An 18,370-nucleotide genomic window follows, 5' to 3' on the forward strand; every position below is an offset into this window, starting at 1 on the left:
ACTGGACTGCACAAGAGCATGCCACGCGTCGTAACATCAGCCATTATGGTCGTGGGTTTTTAGATATAGCAATTGAATGATTTGATTTGTTGTCATGGCAACTCGCTGGCTATGGTCTTTGGTTCTCGGCATGATGATGACGTCACGCCAGAAATATTTGTTTCAAGAGCACATACTACACTCTTGTTCCCTTTTTCCCTGAATGCTTCAGTGTTTTGCTAATTTCTCTCAACGGGAAATGCTATAGTCTCTAGCATTTGCAGGGCTTTAGCTCATGAATTTTCATGAAAATGTTCCTTAACCATTTTTTCTTACTATGCACATATATTTTCATGATCACGCTTAAGCCATTCTGCCTTTAAAATCTGACGCAGACAGCATTCGTCTCCTGGTCGTGTATGATAAATATGTACTTTATCCATACTTTTAAAGAACACCTCTGGGGAAAATATGTTTCTCTGATTTTATCTGTTCAAATAAACATGGAAGCATCCAAAGTCAACGCAGTGTCATTTGTCTTCAGAGCTCAACTACAACAAGTTTAAAAGGGCTTTTTTCTGTTCATGCCAAGATGCTAATTCTGTATGTAGATTGCATCATTTGGAGAAAACAGAGAAAATGAGGGGACCCTCGCCCTGTGTACGTAGTGGATAAACCCTTGTGCATGCAAAACAATGCATTAAATATAAAATAGATAAAATCAGAGAAAACATGTTTTCTTTTAGAGGTGCTCCTTTAAGGTGTTCCGTTTTTGATAGATCCCTGATTTTGATGTGTGATTAAACAAACAGGCCCACCAACATGCCCACAGAGCTTAACAAGAGGATCATACATGTACTGTGACCACAAAGGCTGGTTCTGATAGTGTAAATATGTAAAGAGTGGTAAAGGTAAGAAATAAGAACAGTAAACAAGGAAAAAATATTTTCAGTACACGTTAAAATCAAAGCACACCAGAGGTCACTGTGATACATCCCTACATTTTTGGTCAACTGCACATGATATCGAAGTCCAAACATTTTCCTCAACAAACTTCTCAAATCCACTGATCCCTGAAGAATTTGCATGTCTGCGGAATGTGTTCATAACATTCAATACAGACCATGTCACATTTGACAATCTCGGATTATGTAGCACCTTATGAATGGGCACCTGAAAAGCAGCCAAGTACATGTACTTGAATACAGTTTGGTTTATTGCTGCACTGCAGAACATGAACTCTTAATTCCCCCAAAATCCAGAACATAAACAGAGCGGGCATGTAATTCATTCCCAACTTTCATTGTCAACCACGGTGGATCCAGAACAGGTGTTCTGTTATCTGGATATAGTTAACAATTTTCATTGTTGACTATAACATGTCTGCATGTTTGAGTTCACCTCCCTTTTGGGCACTCTTCTCTCTTAAAATTGTCAGGCATGGGCCCTCTTTCAGTGAATGTTGGATATGCATTTGGTTAAAGTGTGTAGCGATTGCCAGCATTAATACAGGTCTGAACTCCAATGCCGAATATACATGTGTACCCCTGGCCAGAGACCTAAACCGTGTTTGTTTTAATGGCCGCAGATGTTTACCATGGTAGGCTGGTCCTGGGCGCCAGTCCTTGGGTTTACGTAACAGGTAGATGGGTAGCTGCTGTATCAGGACTGAGGACGTGGTGAAGTGGATTCTCTCATGCTCAAAACCCATGAACAAAGCCCACTGCAGAGAACGGGGGGGAAAAGTCATGGATATCAACAGACACAGGCAAAAAAGTTTGACAAACTGAAAAGCAGATTGCAAATAGTGAGCCCAGTTCAAGCTTAAACTGTCAGGAAGTTGACAAATTACTGAACTAAATTTTCCTCTGGAGTTCTGACCAGACCTAGATCCATTGAAATAATTTGGTTAGCATATCTTTATCAGGACGTCATGGAGATTCTTTAATAACTTAATCTTTTAAGCAACCACATACACCACCTTAGCAACTACATGTATTTAAAACAAACCACCTAGAAACTATTATCATAGAGTTGTTATTTTCTGCATTGTTGCGTAGATGTACATACATTGAATATTACATGCTTAGGCCATTTTAGCAGCTCTTTGTACAAAAATCTTCTCAATCAAAAGAGACATTCTGAAGCCGATGGCAAAATATACAAGCCTGACAACACATCTTACCACTTAATATACTTTTAAAGCTTATGAATAGGTTAAAAGCCCTTCCTGACTGATTACCGGTTACTTTCTCTACGGAAACTATATACATATTAGATCACATTGACTAGAGCTGAAAGATGCTTGGTCAGCATACTGGATCTGCCACTGTACGGCAATATGTTGAAGTTGCTTAGTGTCAACTTGGTCCCACAGTATACAATACATGTACAAGATGCATTGATGAGGGTGTGCTGGTCGATAGTTGAAAAAAAAATCTCGTTTCAAGTGATTTTCATTGACATTCTTTTCAAAAGCAAAAATTATTCTACATTCTCTTTAATTATGACACTGCCTCCCAAACTGTTAGCTACAGTTCCAAGAATGCAATGTGAGAGAGGAACTAGCGTGCACACAGTGTAAGTCCTCAAAAGTGATATCAAATTACTTTCAATATACAAGCACAGGTATCAGGAGTATGTACATGTATGTACATGTAGGTGTGTTCACATGCAGTACCACCAATGGTTATACAAGGACCTTTCATGTGACAAGGACGTCACCCTACTTACCCATGGACTATCCATGGTAACTGGCAACTCCAACCTGGTATCTGCAATCACTTTACGTATGGCATTGCGGACCTTGCGCCGGTACTCTACCACTTCCTCCAGGGGGGGCCACTTGAAAGCACCCCCCATGCGATAATTTTCCTACAGTCAACAACAGCAAGAGCTGACAAACACAAATACACATGTACCCCCAAAACATGCAAACAACCTCATTTCTATGCAAATAAATTCAATACTGCCAGGAGGATCACATTTTTACAACCAGAGAAGTACAGTTCCTGTTCTACGAGACATACGTTTTCCAAAGTTTGCTTTTTCTATGATAGAAAATCTTAAGCTCTTTGTTCTAAAATCCATTGTTTCTAAATGATTTTTGCCAACGGTTGTTTGAATGAGATTTTCTCAAGTTTGTTTTAACAAGATGTATTCTTTGGAGAAGTGTATAAAGTATAAATTTAGAGACTAGTTTAACTTGTTGTTTGAATTTTTTTTTAGAAAAAAATGAAGTTTACAAGATGAAATGGAGAAATTGTGGACATTTACTATGTCAGGTCAGCAGGTTATTTAGGCAAGGCATACGCAGCAAGGTTAGGCACTATAAAATGTCTCCTAACAACTTACATGTATCGGGAGCAAAGTGATAAATCATTGATAGTGAAAGGGATCAATTCCAAGATATTTTCAATCAAATAGGAGAAGCTTCCTTTTACGTTCCTCTTATTCTATCTCTTCCTTTTTTCCCTTTTTACAAATTTATCAATTTTTTTTTTTGGGGGGGGGAGCTAGCACACTTAAAAATTAATCATTTGACAAAGATGAGCATTTATGTTTACCGGCATGTGCGTTTATTACGTGTACATGTAAGTCTGAAATATGAAGCCATCTTAGAGCCGATGAAGAATAGCAAAGGAATGCTTTTGTCTCATTTATTTGAATAGCTTGGCTTGGTTTTAGCACAATGGGACTTGTGACAAACTCCAATACAACACTCCATTAATTCTTCAAGTTGACTGCCCACAAGCATTAGTTTTATAGCACAGTTCTTTGGTAATTTTTCGCTTTAACCAAGACACCCAAAGAACTCCATTTGGGGACTTGCTCCAACAATCATACTCACTGTGTCGTCCCAGGACTGCTCATCCACGCCCGTCTCAAACATTGTCTCAAATTCAATGTTCAATCGCCTGTCTACCAGGCCTGCCAGTAGCATCTTGTTCCAGTAGACCACGGCAGTGTGGGCATAGTAAAAGATGAGGGGCAGTCGCAGACGGTCTGGGCACATGTAAAATGCCTCCTTGGCTGTCAAGGAGAAATGTTATCACCACTGCATTTTCATTTCACATAATGGCATGCTGTTTTATAGTGTAACAGATAAAACAAGAGCATTCTAAATTAAATAAGGCTGACTCTCACAAAAACAAAATCCTTTTTAACCACTTTAATGTCGGAGGGGTGTAAAAAATGACTTGGCAGCCTGTATTTTGCAAACATAGCTGAAAGGTTAAAATACTAACTGGTAACTATTCCCGAGTCTATGCTGGCAATTAGAGGCTCAGGACCAAGTTACATACATGTACATGTATGCACATAATGATCATTATTATAATTTCAATCACGGACTACGTAATACGAATTTGGTACATGCACCACACGGTCAGTGCGCAGTCCGGATTTCCTCAATGTCCCACAGCCCTGATAATTTTCCATACGAGCACAAATCATTTCCTTGGATAGAGGAATCCTTTCCCCAAGACTCTACTAAAATAGTGAAATCTACTAAAATCTACTCCTCTATAATGAGGTAGGTTTAATGGATCATTTTATGAATGGCCGATGCCTGATGTTCTCACAACTGCTCCCATTCCACTTTTAAAATCATTCCACCACTGTTGGAAACATCTTCAGCAAACACACTTGTGGCTCACTTGCTAGTAAAATTTTCCAAACTGTCTTTTCTCAGTCCACCAAAATATTACAAGTACACAAAGCCATCAGGCTGCTTAACCCCATTTTTTTCCAACAGCAGCTTCAACCAAATTTTCTCGGCATCAAAAATAAGTTAGACAAAGTTCAGACAATCAAGTCCCTGGCTAGGCATGTCCTAGCTATTCCTATCAGCCTCATTCAAGTGACAAAACCTAACACCAAAAGAAATTTAAATGAATGTCAACAGTACATTTAAATTTAGGTTGAGATTTTGAACTTGTCAAATAGCAGCATAGACTATGCCAAGGTCTGTTTGTAGAGCAGCTAGGCCTGCTCGATGCACCGTAAATTGAATGAGGAAGGATGCACAGACCAGGTGTTCAGGTTGAAGGCCCCACACGTTGCTCATGTGTGGTGTCAGGATGTGACATTTTGAAGTGATAGGCCCATCATCTGGTGCCAGTGTGTGAATGCACAAGGCGGGTGATATCCCAAATGCTGGCCAGTTTCTATTAATGAAACCTGGTTAACAATATACTGGTATAACTTTTGCAATCTTCGAAGTTTGACATTTGTGTATTACATTTGTGTGTGCATGACATTTCCAATGTTAAACTGTCAAATCATGTATGTGCACATGTACATGATATAACAATTGTGCAGGTGCGTAAAATTCATGTAAAAGTAAAATGTACACAGGCAAATTAACATGAAAATGATGTGAGGTATTTTTTCAAAACCAGATGTTTCTGGACAGAGCTTGAAGTGGAAATACAGCGTATGATACACTCACATGTATTTTATGTTCATCCTAACCATACAATTGGCGTAACTTTGTCACAGACAGTCCATATTCAAAAGACGAAGCCACGTCCATCACTGTTATGGCACATATCTAGATTTTAACCAATTTTTAACCTGGTTTTGACCATTTTTGACAAGTATGATGCTGTATAGCTATTCCAGCTCACTATCATTATCATTTTTGAGGGGAGTCTGATAAGGAAATGTACAGTATTATTGTTTTGAAGTTCTTTTCCGTAAGTCTGAAAATCGTCCTACAGATATACATGTAGAACTTCAACAAGGAAGCATCGTTTCCAAGTGTGTATGAGAGAATCAAGTTCCCGATTACTCTGAGCCTTCATTGGCTTTCACGCACAAGGCCCTTTCAAGTTAACTGTTTTTAAACATCCCTCTCCCTAACTTCAATTGTGCCCCTAGATTCCTAGTCATTTTTCTGGGGTGTAGGGGTTGCTTTCAGTACTGGTTGAGACCAGGGTTGATGGGTACACTATGCGCCCCATCCATGTTTATTTTGGACATGTTGGAACGAGCTGGACTTTCATCTACAGAATGCTTAGCTGACCCTGGACCTTAATTGAATCCACAGTCCATCCAAGAAAGAAGGTAACATCAGGTTATGGTTGCTCAGTTGTATCTCCACAGTGGCTCAGAGGCTTTTTTGTTATTTTAATTTAGTTACAACAAAACATGGTTACTTCGAGCCTACCCCACTGATGCAAAACGCTCTGAGGGTGAGTTAACAACAGTGTCAGAGAAAAGGGCTTGCGTTTTGTCCAGTTCCAGGACTATTTCCTTTCAGGGTGGTTCCGGTACTCACTGTTAAGAGGAACTTGTTGCATGCACATACTGTAAGCCTCGCAAGCTCGCATTGGCACAACAATGAACCCCCCTCCCACATGCGCCCTCAAAGAGGGGGCGTAATTCTTTGTATGCTGGCCTAAATGGACAAAGAACCAGTGAAATATGCCCGTGACCTCATGACCGGTTGGTTTGTGGGGTGTACCAGGGGGCTGGGCAGGGGTAAAGCCCATTATCTCTGCAAGCAGTTTATCACTCTCAGCTTATGCAACCAGTTGGAAAACAGCATTTTGGAGGTGTGTGTGTGTTTTGTGGGTCAAGTACGATAATCACCCAGCACCAAAATAGCTGTACAGTACTTTGTAGTGCCTTGTCATTTCAAGGAGACCCTTGACTCATTCTGAGCGGAGCCTTGGTACACCAGAAATTTCCATGTGTGGGTTCACACTACATGTACTTATCTACCACAGCAAATACACATTTTATCTCACTGACATGACTAAGAGTTGAGTATGGATAATTTTTTTTTCATTTTGGTTGCTTTTTATATATGTAATACAATAGATTAAGGTAATAATCTATTGCTGGTGTTCTGTACTTACTGTTTCTTCAAAACATTCGGTCAAGGTTAGAGTCTTTTGTTAGTGTTGTATACTGGCTATTTATTCAAAACAGTATAGTCCAGACGGTGGTGAAGTAAGACTTACTTTTGTCCTTTACGGTCCAATGAAACAGTGGCTTGGTGATTTTTTAAAACAAAATTCAATCCCTATGTATTCGTTAGCAAAGCAGATTTCATCTAAGGCAGAAACAATGAGCACAGCTGCTCATGTGCATGCAAATACTGTCCAAATTTTCTGCTGGTTGGTTCTCCAGTTTTGGGGATGTTCCTTTGTACATTTAGCCCCCCACATATAAACTTTATAATCCACACTTGCCTGCATATGAACTCTATCAGTAAGTTACTGTAGTGAGCTACATTGAATTTAAACATCCAAATCAACAAACTGAAACAAATTAGCACTTGCAAAGAAGTGCAGAGCAGAATATAATGGGCTGGAAAAATAGCAAAATCGAGGCACTGAGAGAACTAATATCTAAATGGTGAAAGATCCTAAATGGGTTATTCCATGAGGTTGGGGCACAATTTGTGACGGTGTCCTTGTTACAGCACCTGTCATGACCTGTAGAGTAGGTAATTTACTCTGTAAAAATAACACACACCTCTGTATTCAACCTTGCGAGATGTATAATTTGGAATCCACATAGAGGGAGATACATAGAGCTGTTTACTTTACGGAACCCACGTAACAATGGACACCGTCACAAATTGCGCCCAACCTCATGGAATGACCCAAACGCAAAACTAAGCTGCCTTAGAAAAATACAGTGAACCCTACTGCACTTAACATGCATGCTAATGTCTTCAACCCCTTAATTTGTAACGTTGCAATTATAATTGGCATGGATATTAAAACGGGAGAAAAAGTGCATGTTATACATGTACTAGTACAAAATATTTCAACCCAAGCTACTTCACTTCACACACATACGGGAAATCATATATTTGAATATTTTTTGAAACTGTACAATTAACTTCCTGGCCCTTACAGCCAAGTTTTATATACATGTACATGTATGCTGTACTTGTACTTACCAGCCAGAGATGTAAACAGACTCTCATTTAAGCTGTAGGAATTCTCAAAGTAATCCAGAATTTCTCTGCAAATGCCAAAGAGAAATGATTTTAATGACAAATTGTCACTACTGCTGCAAGATTTGCTTGGGTGCACGATAGGAAATGGAGCACAGCATCAGGAGTTGCTAAGGTTCCTGTTTTTAACAAGTCTACATGTAGGCACAGGTGTGATGACAGCTAGAGATATCCTCTGATGTCATAACTGATGACTACATTTTTCCTTTGAAAATGAGCATATGGAAATGTTGGGGGAGCCTTCCAAATCACTAGCGAAAGGGAACAATTAATTTTGTCCCAAACTAGTACATGTTATACATCTGGAACATGGCATGTACATGTACATGTATGATTTGTCAAGTTCCATTCTCACACTACCATACAATGGAATTCCATCATTGCCCAGTTTAGAATTTACACAATCTTTCTGTGGGAAAAGGAGAAGATACTTTCTCTGATACAAGTCCTTAACATGGTTCAGAGCTAAATGTGCATGTACAGGTAAGAGAGGAAGGCTGTGGATATGATTGAACAAATAGCTTGCCATGGAACCTCCAAAATGTCCAAATGACATGATGTGCAATACTCAGAGTCTTTTGGTAAAAATCAATTTTCACAATAAGCGTCTCTGTCAAAATGCTCCGCCCCATAATTCCTGCCTAATCCCCACCTATAGTACAACTACATGTACAGTCAAACACAGATAGAAGAGCACTGATAATGCACACGAAGTTATGTTTATAACAAGTACAATTCCAGGTCCCTAGTCTTTGTTTCTCTTTGTTTTCTATTACTGATAACACAAGGTACAAGTTCTAATGCCACTACCCACTAATAAGACATCAAATCTTAAAAAAAACAATTCAACTTGTACTTACTCTTTTGTGCAAGAGGACAGATTGCATGGTTTCTTTGACTTCAAGGTGTAATCACCCGTTAACACATTCAAAGGATCCATTTTGAAGAGTGCTTTACTTGGATGTTTGGTATCTGACACAGTGTTTTGGGTCTTGTTTCTGTTTGAGTAAAGGAGGAAATAATCGAAATTTACATAGGAAGAAAGCCATCAATTTTACACAAAAATTCAAACATCCAGGACTCCTCTTTTGCTATTGGTTATTACCCTACCTGTATGAAGGTAAAGACAGAACACTCCGAAGTTAAAATAATCGTCGCAATAGCTGTCTGTTAACTACTGAACCGTCCAAAGGTTTTCTTCAATTACCAAACGGCTGGCACAGGGTCTGTTATTTATACCCAGTCAACCAACCCTCACCACGGTTCACTCAGCTGCACTAGCCAATGAGCATTGTCTGTCTACATTATATGTAAAGTCTAGCTTCTCATTGGCTTATCAGCCACCTTTAATTTGCATAAGAAGTGATTGATTTTGCACACTCCCCTCAAAAGATTCGACACGTATCTGATATGCCAACCTTTTCTACTACGGAATGTTGGCTCTACTTTTGTGTCAGGAGAAAGCAAAATTCAGTTTTCCTTTCAACGTCATAATAATGGCACATACAGGCTATAAAATCCCACCAATTGTCCCCACCATAACAGACAGAAAATTTACTTTAAACAAATGCATGTACGTTAGAAAAAAAATCTCTTACAATGTACCTACTTGTAGTTCATGTATACACCTATCCCCTTCACTTTCCTTTTTTGGCTAGGAACCAAACCTTTATTTCTGTATTATATTCATTCCTTTATTTACTTTTTTGGGGGGGATGTTACATATTACCCTCCTTAACAGTGGGTAGGGAGATCAGAGAACTTGACATATTTCTTAACCCTAACAGTCCCAAAATCCTCCATTTTCAATAGGATTTGTAAATTTTATAGGTTTATTTACTACCTCGGCATCCCAGATGTATTTTCTCAAACTGCTGAAAGGTACTGTACGGCAAGCACACTCCATGTCAGAGTCCCAAATTTTCAGACTACGCAAGCGACACATTAACGGAGGATTTTCATCAGCTGGGCTATTCCAGCCACCATTTCGGCAGTGATTATAGGCCTACTTTTATATTTTGTTACTGTCCCTTCTGTTTCTCTTCTTGTTTTTTCCTCAGTCTAAGCTTCTGGCCCGGTATCTCTACCTTCATCTCATCTTTTATCCTTCCAACTCTTGCAGTTCAGCTTACCTAAAAAGATAAAGTATTGCCAGAAGAGTACACTGAACCCCACCGTATCGATCAAAAGTAAGGGTGGGACATTTACATGTTTAACGTTTAAATGAAAAAAGTTTCAAATCCGTTAACAGATTTTTCCAAACATTTAAACAGAACTGCCCCTGTTAGAGGTTTGAGATCTTGATTGACACAATCTGTTGTTCATTTTATTGTAAACGTTGCCTCTTACATACTGTTTTTTCCTTTCAGCATCCATGTAAAAATTGGATTCTAAAACAAAAAAGATTGCCTTTTTGAAATGCCACAACATCAATCTACATGTTCACATTGGTTGGACCATGTGCATTGCTGTGTATAGTCCTTGGATAGATTTTCTCTGCTTGTACACATTTAATATTGTGATGGTGCACGTTTATCATACGGTTTAGTTACGCCATTGATATTTTGTAGTTTTGTATTTGAGTTGGATCATCCATGGAGGTCAATTTGCAAAAACAGGTTATGATGTAAAGTGGAAACCACTAATACAGTTATACCTGGGTGAAAACCACACTTTATGAGATATCTCTGATATTTGGACAAACAGTCCATTGACGTCTAAAATTTCAATATTTAAAACTTTTAATTTTAAGGTGGTAATCTAGTGTATATTTATATTGTTTTTATGATCTAAATATGGTAGACATCTGAGGTTGTACATATCAAAAATTGTCTGCAAAGAATTTGTAAAAGAACTGTCCTTTAGTAATTATTTCGGATTGCAATTTACTCTTTCTTATCTTTGCGGTCACAGTGCCAGGTTTGCATTGGTAACTGTGACAGTGCCAGAAAATTCAGAATTTTTTTCATGCAACTTAATTGTATGGACTTTCTGCAGGGCAAGGTTATATTTACAGGCTTTCTGCAAGCTCTCTGAAGGGAAAGTAAATAAAATAGACAAAACTTTCTGCCTTTCTCTCATGATTTGAAAAAAAATCTTGGATTCTTTTATTGGGTGGGGCATCAATCTTCCACTATAAATATAGGAAGCTTATTGTGCTACTGATCAAGGGAGGGAGGACCTGGACATCATTTATCTGATCACTGATCAGGTTGACCACTGTGATTTTGCCTTCTCTTTTTTCAGTTTTAAATGAGCTCATATTTTGCGAACATATTTATGAGTTCTAAATCTTAGTAATTACAATATCGATCAGTCTGTATCTGTGCATTGGTGAAGTTTTTTATGACAAGTGTTTGTATTCTCTCTTTTTTGTTTGTCTTTAATTATAGCTGTAAACTGCAGGTCTCAGCCATTGGTTGTCAAACAAATACGTAAATTAGTGTACCGGCTAATAAGACAGGTTGGGCTACTAAATTAGTATCACTGAGAACAAGGGGAAACAGTGAAAAATGTGCTAAATGTTAACAAGATAAACACGTGTGTCCCTACAGAAATAATGAAGAATCCTTTCTGCGTTTTTGCCATTTCATCACCTTTGATAATCTGGATGAAATCAGGGATTGTAAGTACATTGGTAAAATATGAATTGAGTCTCAAACATCCCCAGCTTTGATGGTTTAAACAAAATGATGGCTGGATAAATAGCCTTGTTTGTTTCTATTTTTTTGCAGGACTGCGTGAATTTGGAGAAACATACTGGAGTCTTCATCCATTCTGTGTACATGTTCATAGTGTACAGATACTTGAAACCAAAGTACATGTACGTTCTGGACCCACTATATTTCTGTAAGCTATGATACCAAACAGGATATCAGAGTTACTGATTTAAAAATTTCATGAATCTAAAAATCTACATTCATAACTTGGCAATCCTTACTTTTATGAAAAATCGCAACCAGCAAAACTGAGGTACATGTACAAAGAAGGTGTCCTTCACTTCAGCGTACATTAAAAATGGTCAAATTTTTAAATACTTCTCCACTCCCACTGAGCACTGTGGACTACAGCTAATACTGGCACAATCTATACTGATCTACAATATTGTATTCAACAAAATTTGTTTTCACTTATCCATGCATAACAACCCAGGTTGGACACCGGTCTTTACGTAGTAACCAGTATAGTGCGGTAAGGGAGTTCACTTGGGCCGAATACATGAATAATGCACACGAACAAGTACATGTACAGCGATCGAGTGCATGGCTTATCATAATACACCACGCTACGCGCACTGCATGACTTAGCACAATCATGGAGGAAGGAGGGGACAGTGCTAAGGTGCTTCGTAAGAATGTTGGTAACGTCACAGTCCGCGTTTCGTTCATAACATCCGACTGTAATTTGTAATAAATGATCCTTACGTTTTCCGACGGCAGTGTTTTCGTCCAGAAAGCCTAATGTTCGTGCAGTTGCTTGCTCTATGATGCAGTCTATACTGGCCTGGACACACACCTTTCCACTTGTCAACCACATGGGGACGACAGGTGCAATGACACTCTCACTGGTGGTCACCACAGACAACGGGTGTATCGAGCTTTCTGATTGGCTCTCTAGAAACAAGCTTTGGCCGTGTCCGAATCAGGTGACTGCAGTCGGCGCCGGCCCGGCCATCATGATCGTCAAGCGAGTTTCTAGTTCGTAGTTGACTTCAGCCGGGACTCGGTGACATAGGTGATCGAGGGCGTCATTTACTTCCAGCCGTTGGCCAAAATAGTCCCCGACGCTGTAGGGTGCACCCCTACAAATAAATTCCCATAGACAGCAGTGATAAATCCCCATACTAAACAAATATTTTTAAAAAATACTCACAACTCTCACATGTGTTCAGGCTGCATAGAAAAATGATGTTCCACATGTCCTCTTTCATTTTCTTTTCAATTTTTAGTGGGTTGGCCAATGACTTTTTGAGAAAAAGCAGACCACCTCTAAAACGAAGGAAATCTCACTGCCTGGGAATGTAGCCATTCTGAAAGTGCATCCCTCTGCAAAATGGCCAGAATTAATAGTGCCACTTTCGGACCCGACTGTGTCCAAATTGCTCAGAATTGGAAGCCTCAAGTCCGACCCAGAGGTTCAATGCCATATTTCTTCAATTCCCCACTTCCATGGCTCTCAGGACCCTCTAATATAGAATAATTGAGTGCATAACTTTTATTAATGAGCTCGGCGGACATATTTCTGACCTAAATGCAAGGGTGCACCTTGTATGAGCATGCATGGACGCGCACGTGGCCATTACCTGAACCACTAAGGAAGGACTTCTTTATCTCAGCGTGGTGTTCTCTGGACTTGATGACAAGTTATTGGACTCTTAGTTGCGTTTTATCCTGTGATCATCTGTGGCCGAATTTTGACTTACTTAACGACCTGACAAATAGATTACGCAGTCCTTGCTCCAGCGTAACGGCGCAATAGAATTTTCTTTTGCCTGTCAACCATTCTTTTGTATGGATGGCCAAAGTTTGTAAAACGTTCCGTTTTTGCAACAAATACTGCCTTTACAATTAATATTTGGTATAAGTATTCAGCATTAATGGATGTAGTATTTGTGCCAGATTTTTTAATACTTTGGGAACTATTTATCCGTTTTGTACTTACGGCAAACCACAGTTTGGGCAAAGGCACGTACGTTCCAAAAGAAGGCTCTACATGTTCAGTTTATGCATTGAAAGTCAATGAATGGCACAGTGCTAGCTGCGTAAATAAGCGAATTCATCCAATAGTTATTCAGGGATGTTTCTTGGTCCATTGCGTATTAAAATCAGTATTTTATTGTTGTAAAATATTTGATTTGGGTCATCTCTCAAAATTGATTTTGTAATATACACAATACAGAATAACCCCCCCCCCCAGTAGTGATTACATGTAGTCATGCCCTCTTCATTTGGGGCGATGTGTACAGCAACCGATTTTGGCGAAATCGACATCGTCGCGTTGCTCATATCAAGTTTTTCTCTTGGCTACAAACCTGACAGCGTATATTGACATTAGTATAAGGGTGCAGACCACTAATTCAATTGAGAATTTCTGACAAGCTCATTAGCATTAAAAGTCCCCCCTTCCACAGTATCTTTTGAAAAAGGAGATTGTTTTGCCCCCAAAATGGTGAGATTGTGTAAATCGCCAGGATCAACTCCTGGGTCTTTGAGCTTTCATATGAGGGCAGAAGGGCTGAAAACTACGGTTGAAAAATGGTCTTAAGTGCCCGACAAAGTTCAAGGGTTGCCACTTGAAAAATGGCTGCAATCAGACTTCGGAAAAATCACTTTTTGGGGGGTGATTTTGTTTTGTGGGAATAATTAAAAATGTAATTGGTTAACCCACAAAAAATTGAAAAGAAATTGAAAGATAAGTGACCAGACAAGAATTTCATTTGTGTTTCAGAAATCTCAGGGATGTTGGCGTGCATGCTATTGGGCCCTGAACGGTGCTGATTTTACACTGTTTTCAATGGGGCTTGAATTAGTGGACTGGACCCTATAACTAGCTATTTTCATGTTACGGTTCCGTCTTGTACGGAAGCGTATATAGGACATGACTGAAAAAAATGGGCCTGCTATTTCGCCCGGGCGGATTACTATTTCGCCCGGGCGGATTACCTTTTCTCCCGGGCGGATTACTATTTCGCCCGGGCAAAATAGTAAACCACCTGGGGAGTGGCGTAGATTTGTGTGTCAGAATGAAGGATGATTTCCTTTTGGGGGGGGGTTGACTCAGATAGACGGTTCCGACACTTTTGCGCGCCATTATGTCGAAGATGCAAAGTGACTCATGAAGTGCGCTCTCACTCCTTCATTTAGCAAAGACAGAGATATTCTCCTAATTAATTACATTTACCCCTGCAGATTAAGTTAATGGGAATGTCAATAGAACCGATTGAAAATAACCCTTATGAATCTATAAAACATTTTAGCCATAAAGCCTGAACAAAAGCGCATCAGTTCTCTACTCTGATCGGCGCTGGCTCAGAGTCTTGCCGTTCCCCTGAAAAAGTTACATTTTTTTTATTTGATTATAAAAACAGCTTTTTCCTTGCATCTAATTCTCTTTTTGGAGAAATGGAGAGAGTTTCACTTAGGCTAGTTTATCACCTTATATCACAGACACTTTTATCTGCAGAGGAGAGGCAGTTTCATAAAATAAAGCTAATTGTTTATAAGGATATAAATCACCTTAAATTGATGGTACTTATATTCAAAGGGACTTAATTTCACTTCACTTAATTTATATGAATCAAATTTCTAGACTTTCAGGATCTTTTTTAATACTTTAATGCAGTAATTGGTAACTTAAATGGCAATTAAATGTAAATTGGTGCTTTTGTTTTTTGTTCGTTTGTAAAGAACTTGTTTAGTTTGTGGAGTCCCCAGGGAAGGAAACATGTTTGGGGCTATCCCAAATCAAATCAACCCACTTTGTTTAATGTTTTGGTTTCCTTCTACGTGTATGTGTCGATTTCTTCTGAGTAAAATTAGCATTATTTTGGGCGGCCCTGGCGGAACGAATCTATTACTCGGATATAGTCTTTGACGCATCGGAACGAGCTACGTACATATTGTTTCTCCTAAAAAGGGGAACTTACTCGTGACAGAAAGTTTCAAATCGAGACTGACTTGGCATCGTAACGCATGGGTAAATGTGCGTCGCAAGGGGGGCACCTGCTTTCCCCAAAGAATAACATAAAAATAATAATAACAAAATACGAAAGATATGACAAAAAGTAGATTAAAGGGAATAAAAAGCACTATACCTAACTTTAAAAAACCAAAGCTATTTTTTCCTGTTTTCTCCTTTGTTCTTGTCCTTTTCCCCCTTTTCGGCCGTTTTCCTTGATAGTTTACAGTGGTGGGAGCAACTGCATCCCCCCTGACGTTCAGGATCGGTTCGTAGTCTAGTGCTATGTACCCTCCTGGAAACCCCTTTTCCCTATTAGATAAAGTGCAGTGTATTCAGTGTCCAAGCGGGGAAGGGCACGGGAACAGATTCCCCCCTCCCCCAACCATTTTATAACGATGTTTTGAAGCCGTTCTTTTTCCTTGTAATTTTTAAAAGAAATTCATGCATACTTCACTCTTAACCCTAAAAAGTCAGAAGTATGGGGGACCATTTACAGCCAAGGGGACGGATTCTGCCCCCCCCCCCCCGATCTCGGCCATCCCATACGCGAGTTTAATGAAACTCTGTATGCATGTAAAGACAATCATACTCAAATAATCAATAGATCAGTACATTCTCAGTTCAATTGAAGATGCTGCTATGGCCATTTGAAGTTTGGGGCCACGCACTTGCCAGCGTGTCCTAACAACGTGTGCGCGTGGAAAAAGTGTAGGCTTTTGGCTGCTTCGGGAAAATGAACACTACGCAATAACAGCAGGTCTGATTCTCAAATAATAGGTGAAAATGACTTTAATGAATTACTCAAAAAGGCTAGAAGACCCAAAGCGTGGAAAATGAAATGTGAGGCTAGAGGGAAAAATGTTTAGTGGGTGGAAAACGCCCTAACCTTATTTTGGGGACGGGGGACAAACCAAAGAATAAAGCACTGCCATTTGCAGAAAAAAATCATTTGGCCCTTTCCCCAACTCCAATCTGTGGCTCCCCCCCCGAAAAGCAAACTCTTGGCACACTATAAGCAATCCGAAATAAGTAATCCGCCCGGGCGAAATAGTAATCCGCCCGGGGCGAAATAGAAGGCAGAAATGTTTTCAGTCATGTCCTGTATACGCTTCCGTAGTCTTGCCCCAAGACTGGTTTTACTGTTTTTGACCGGTGCACCATGCACTGAGGCGACATGCGCTGGCGAGCTCAGCCGAATAGCGCAACGATGGTACCAGTAGAGGGCCCAATATTCATAAGAGACGACCTGCCAATGTTCAGTGCATAACTTAGGCTGCATCCAAATCCGTTGTCTAGGATACACCACTACACCAAATACGAGCCCGAAGAAAACAGTGCAAAATAGAAAAAAAAATAGCGCCGCCTGTTGACTCTCGTGAAGAGGTTGGCCTCCGTTTGTTTTACTGGAAATTCAAGATTATGGCCAGAAGATCACTTTTCGTTTCAATTTCATGGGGGTTATCTACGAAAATCCTTCTTTATTCGCCTTTCAAGGAAGATAGCACCATAACAGCAGTAATAGCGCTCATTTCTGAATGTAGCCGCCCTCCTCTATCCAAAAAAGGCCTGGAATTTGGGGCTTTTTGTGAAAGAAATATTCCGAACTGGAAACTATCAGTCCCAAATTCGGAATTTATAGAAATACTTCTATGATGCCTCCTGATTGTGGTATGTCTTGTTGTAAAAACCCCGGGGGATCACAAAATATTAATGAGCTCGCGCGCAGAAATACAACCATTTGGTAGAATGCACCCCTAGAGCTAGGTCTAGGTCTTCACTCCATTGAAAGTACGTGGATACGCGCAGACAATAGGCCTAGCTGTAGCTCTGCATGGAAGCCCGTTTCGGACACGGCCTTACCTTTCGAAAAAGTTGCATTTTCTCGCGTTTTGATCCAATTTCAACTTCCCATGGACGTCTGTGCAAACTACCCGTTTGTGAGAGACAGTAGACCTTTTCACTGATAAACTCATAATTATGCACGTACGCACACTAAGAAACGGCGATCTCGTGCGCAGAGGAAAAATCACGATTATAGAGTCTTTGTACAAAGCACTAACAATTCCGCCTTGATCAGAAACTAATAGTGAAAACGATTTAATGGAATTTTCTGAAGAAAAAACTGAACCAAGCCAGAAAACATGAGAGAAAATAATCATCAAAGTCGCACCCCTGTACCATTTCAATGGCCCGCTCACACTTGGTGCTGCCGAGGCCATTTGTGCATAATTATGAATTATTTCTGAAAAGTGAAGCAATGACGTCAGGAAGAGTCCACATTTTTATTGGTTTTTATTCAGCCAGTTCGGTAGCGCATACCCAAAATGAATCCTGTTCGTGAGTGAAATGTGGAAGGGCTGCACAGCACCGTGATCAGAATATCGACAAGAATATAATATCAAATCAGTATTCTGAAATACGTGATTTTCAGAGCACTGATATTATATTCAAGTTGCCGATATTCTATTAGTAAGTGACTTCGTCACAAAGGCGGGCGCGCCACGATTTGCAGGCTCCCATTGGGCGATCGCTGAAGTTGCACGTTAACTTCCGATTTCGTGGTTCCATGTAAACTTCGATCAATGGGTCCGTTCAATTAGCTTCCCTGAATACACCAGTGTTACACGCAAGGGAAGCCTCGAAATGTGGGTAATCGAACGCTTCAGTGTACTCGCCAAGGCATTCAGGATGCATATAACTTTATGTGCAGTTCATGTGCAGTGGGCGTGGTTT

The 18,370-nt window shown here is 39.8% G+C and overlaps 1 protein-coding gene across 5 annotated transcripts in view; it reads right to left on the bottom strand.

Moving 5' to 3' along the window:
• LOC110987208 (uncharacterized) overlaps window positions 1–12,683 on the bottom strand; it is a 42,365-nt gene extending 29,682 nt beyond the window's left edge. Inside the window, exons 1-6 of one of the 5 annotated variants that reach the window (XR_015427355.1) lie at window positions 12,382–12,682; window positions 8,818–8,955; window positions 7,901–7,965; window positions 3,830–4,011; window positions 2,713–2,853; window positions 1,576–1,702 (exon numbers count right to left, since the gene is read on the bottom strand). Coding sequence is in view for 4 of the 5 variants with exons in the window: in XM_022249735.2 (XP_022105427.2) it covers window positions 1,576–1,702; window positions 2,713–2,853; window positions 3,830–4,011; window positions 7,901–7,965; window positions 8,818–8,897 (595 nt within the window). In the remaining variant the exon portion in view is untranslated. Of the gene's footprint in view, window positions 1–1,575; window positions 1,703–2,712; window positions 2,854–3,829; window positions 4,012–7,900; window positions 7,966–8,817; window positions 8,956–9,067; window positions 9,183–9,966; window positions 10,122–12,381 lie in introns of those variants that run through there. The other 4 variants (XM_022249735.2, XM_087144069.1, XM_022249736.2 and 1 more) reach the window with 4 other exon arrangements.
• Window positions 12,684–18,370: the final 5,687 nt, after the last annotated feature.

Source organism: Acanthaster planci, linkage group LG12, assembly GCF_054643075.1.
Source record: "Acanthaster planci isolate LZ-2023a linkage group LG12, COTS_SCS, whole genome shotgun sequence".
Lineage (NCBI taxonomy): Eukaryota > Metazoa > Echinodermata > Asteroidea > Valvatida > Acanthasteridae > Acanthaster > Acanthaster planci.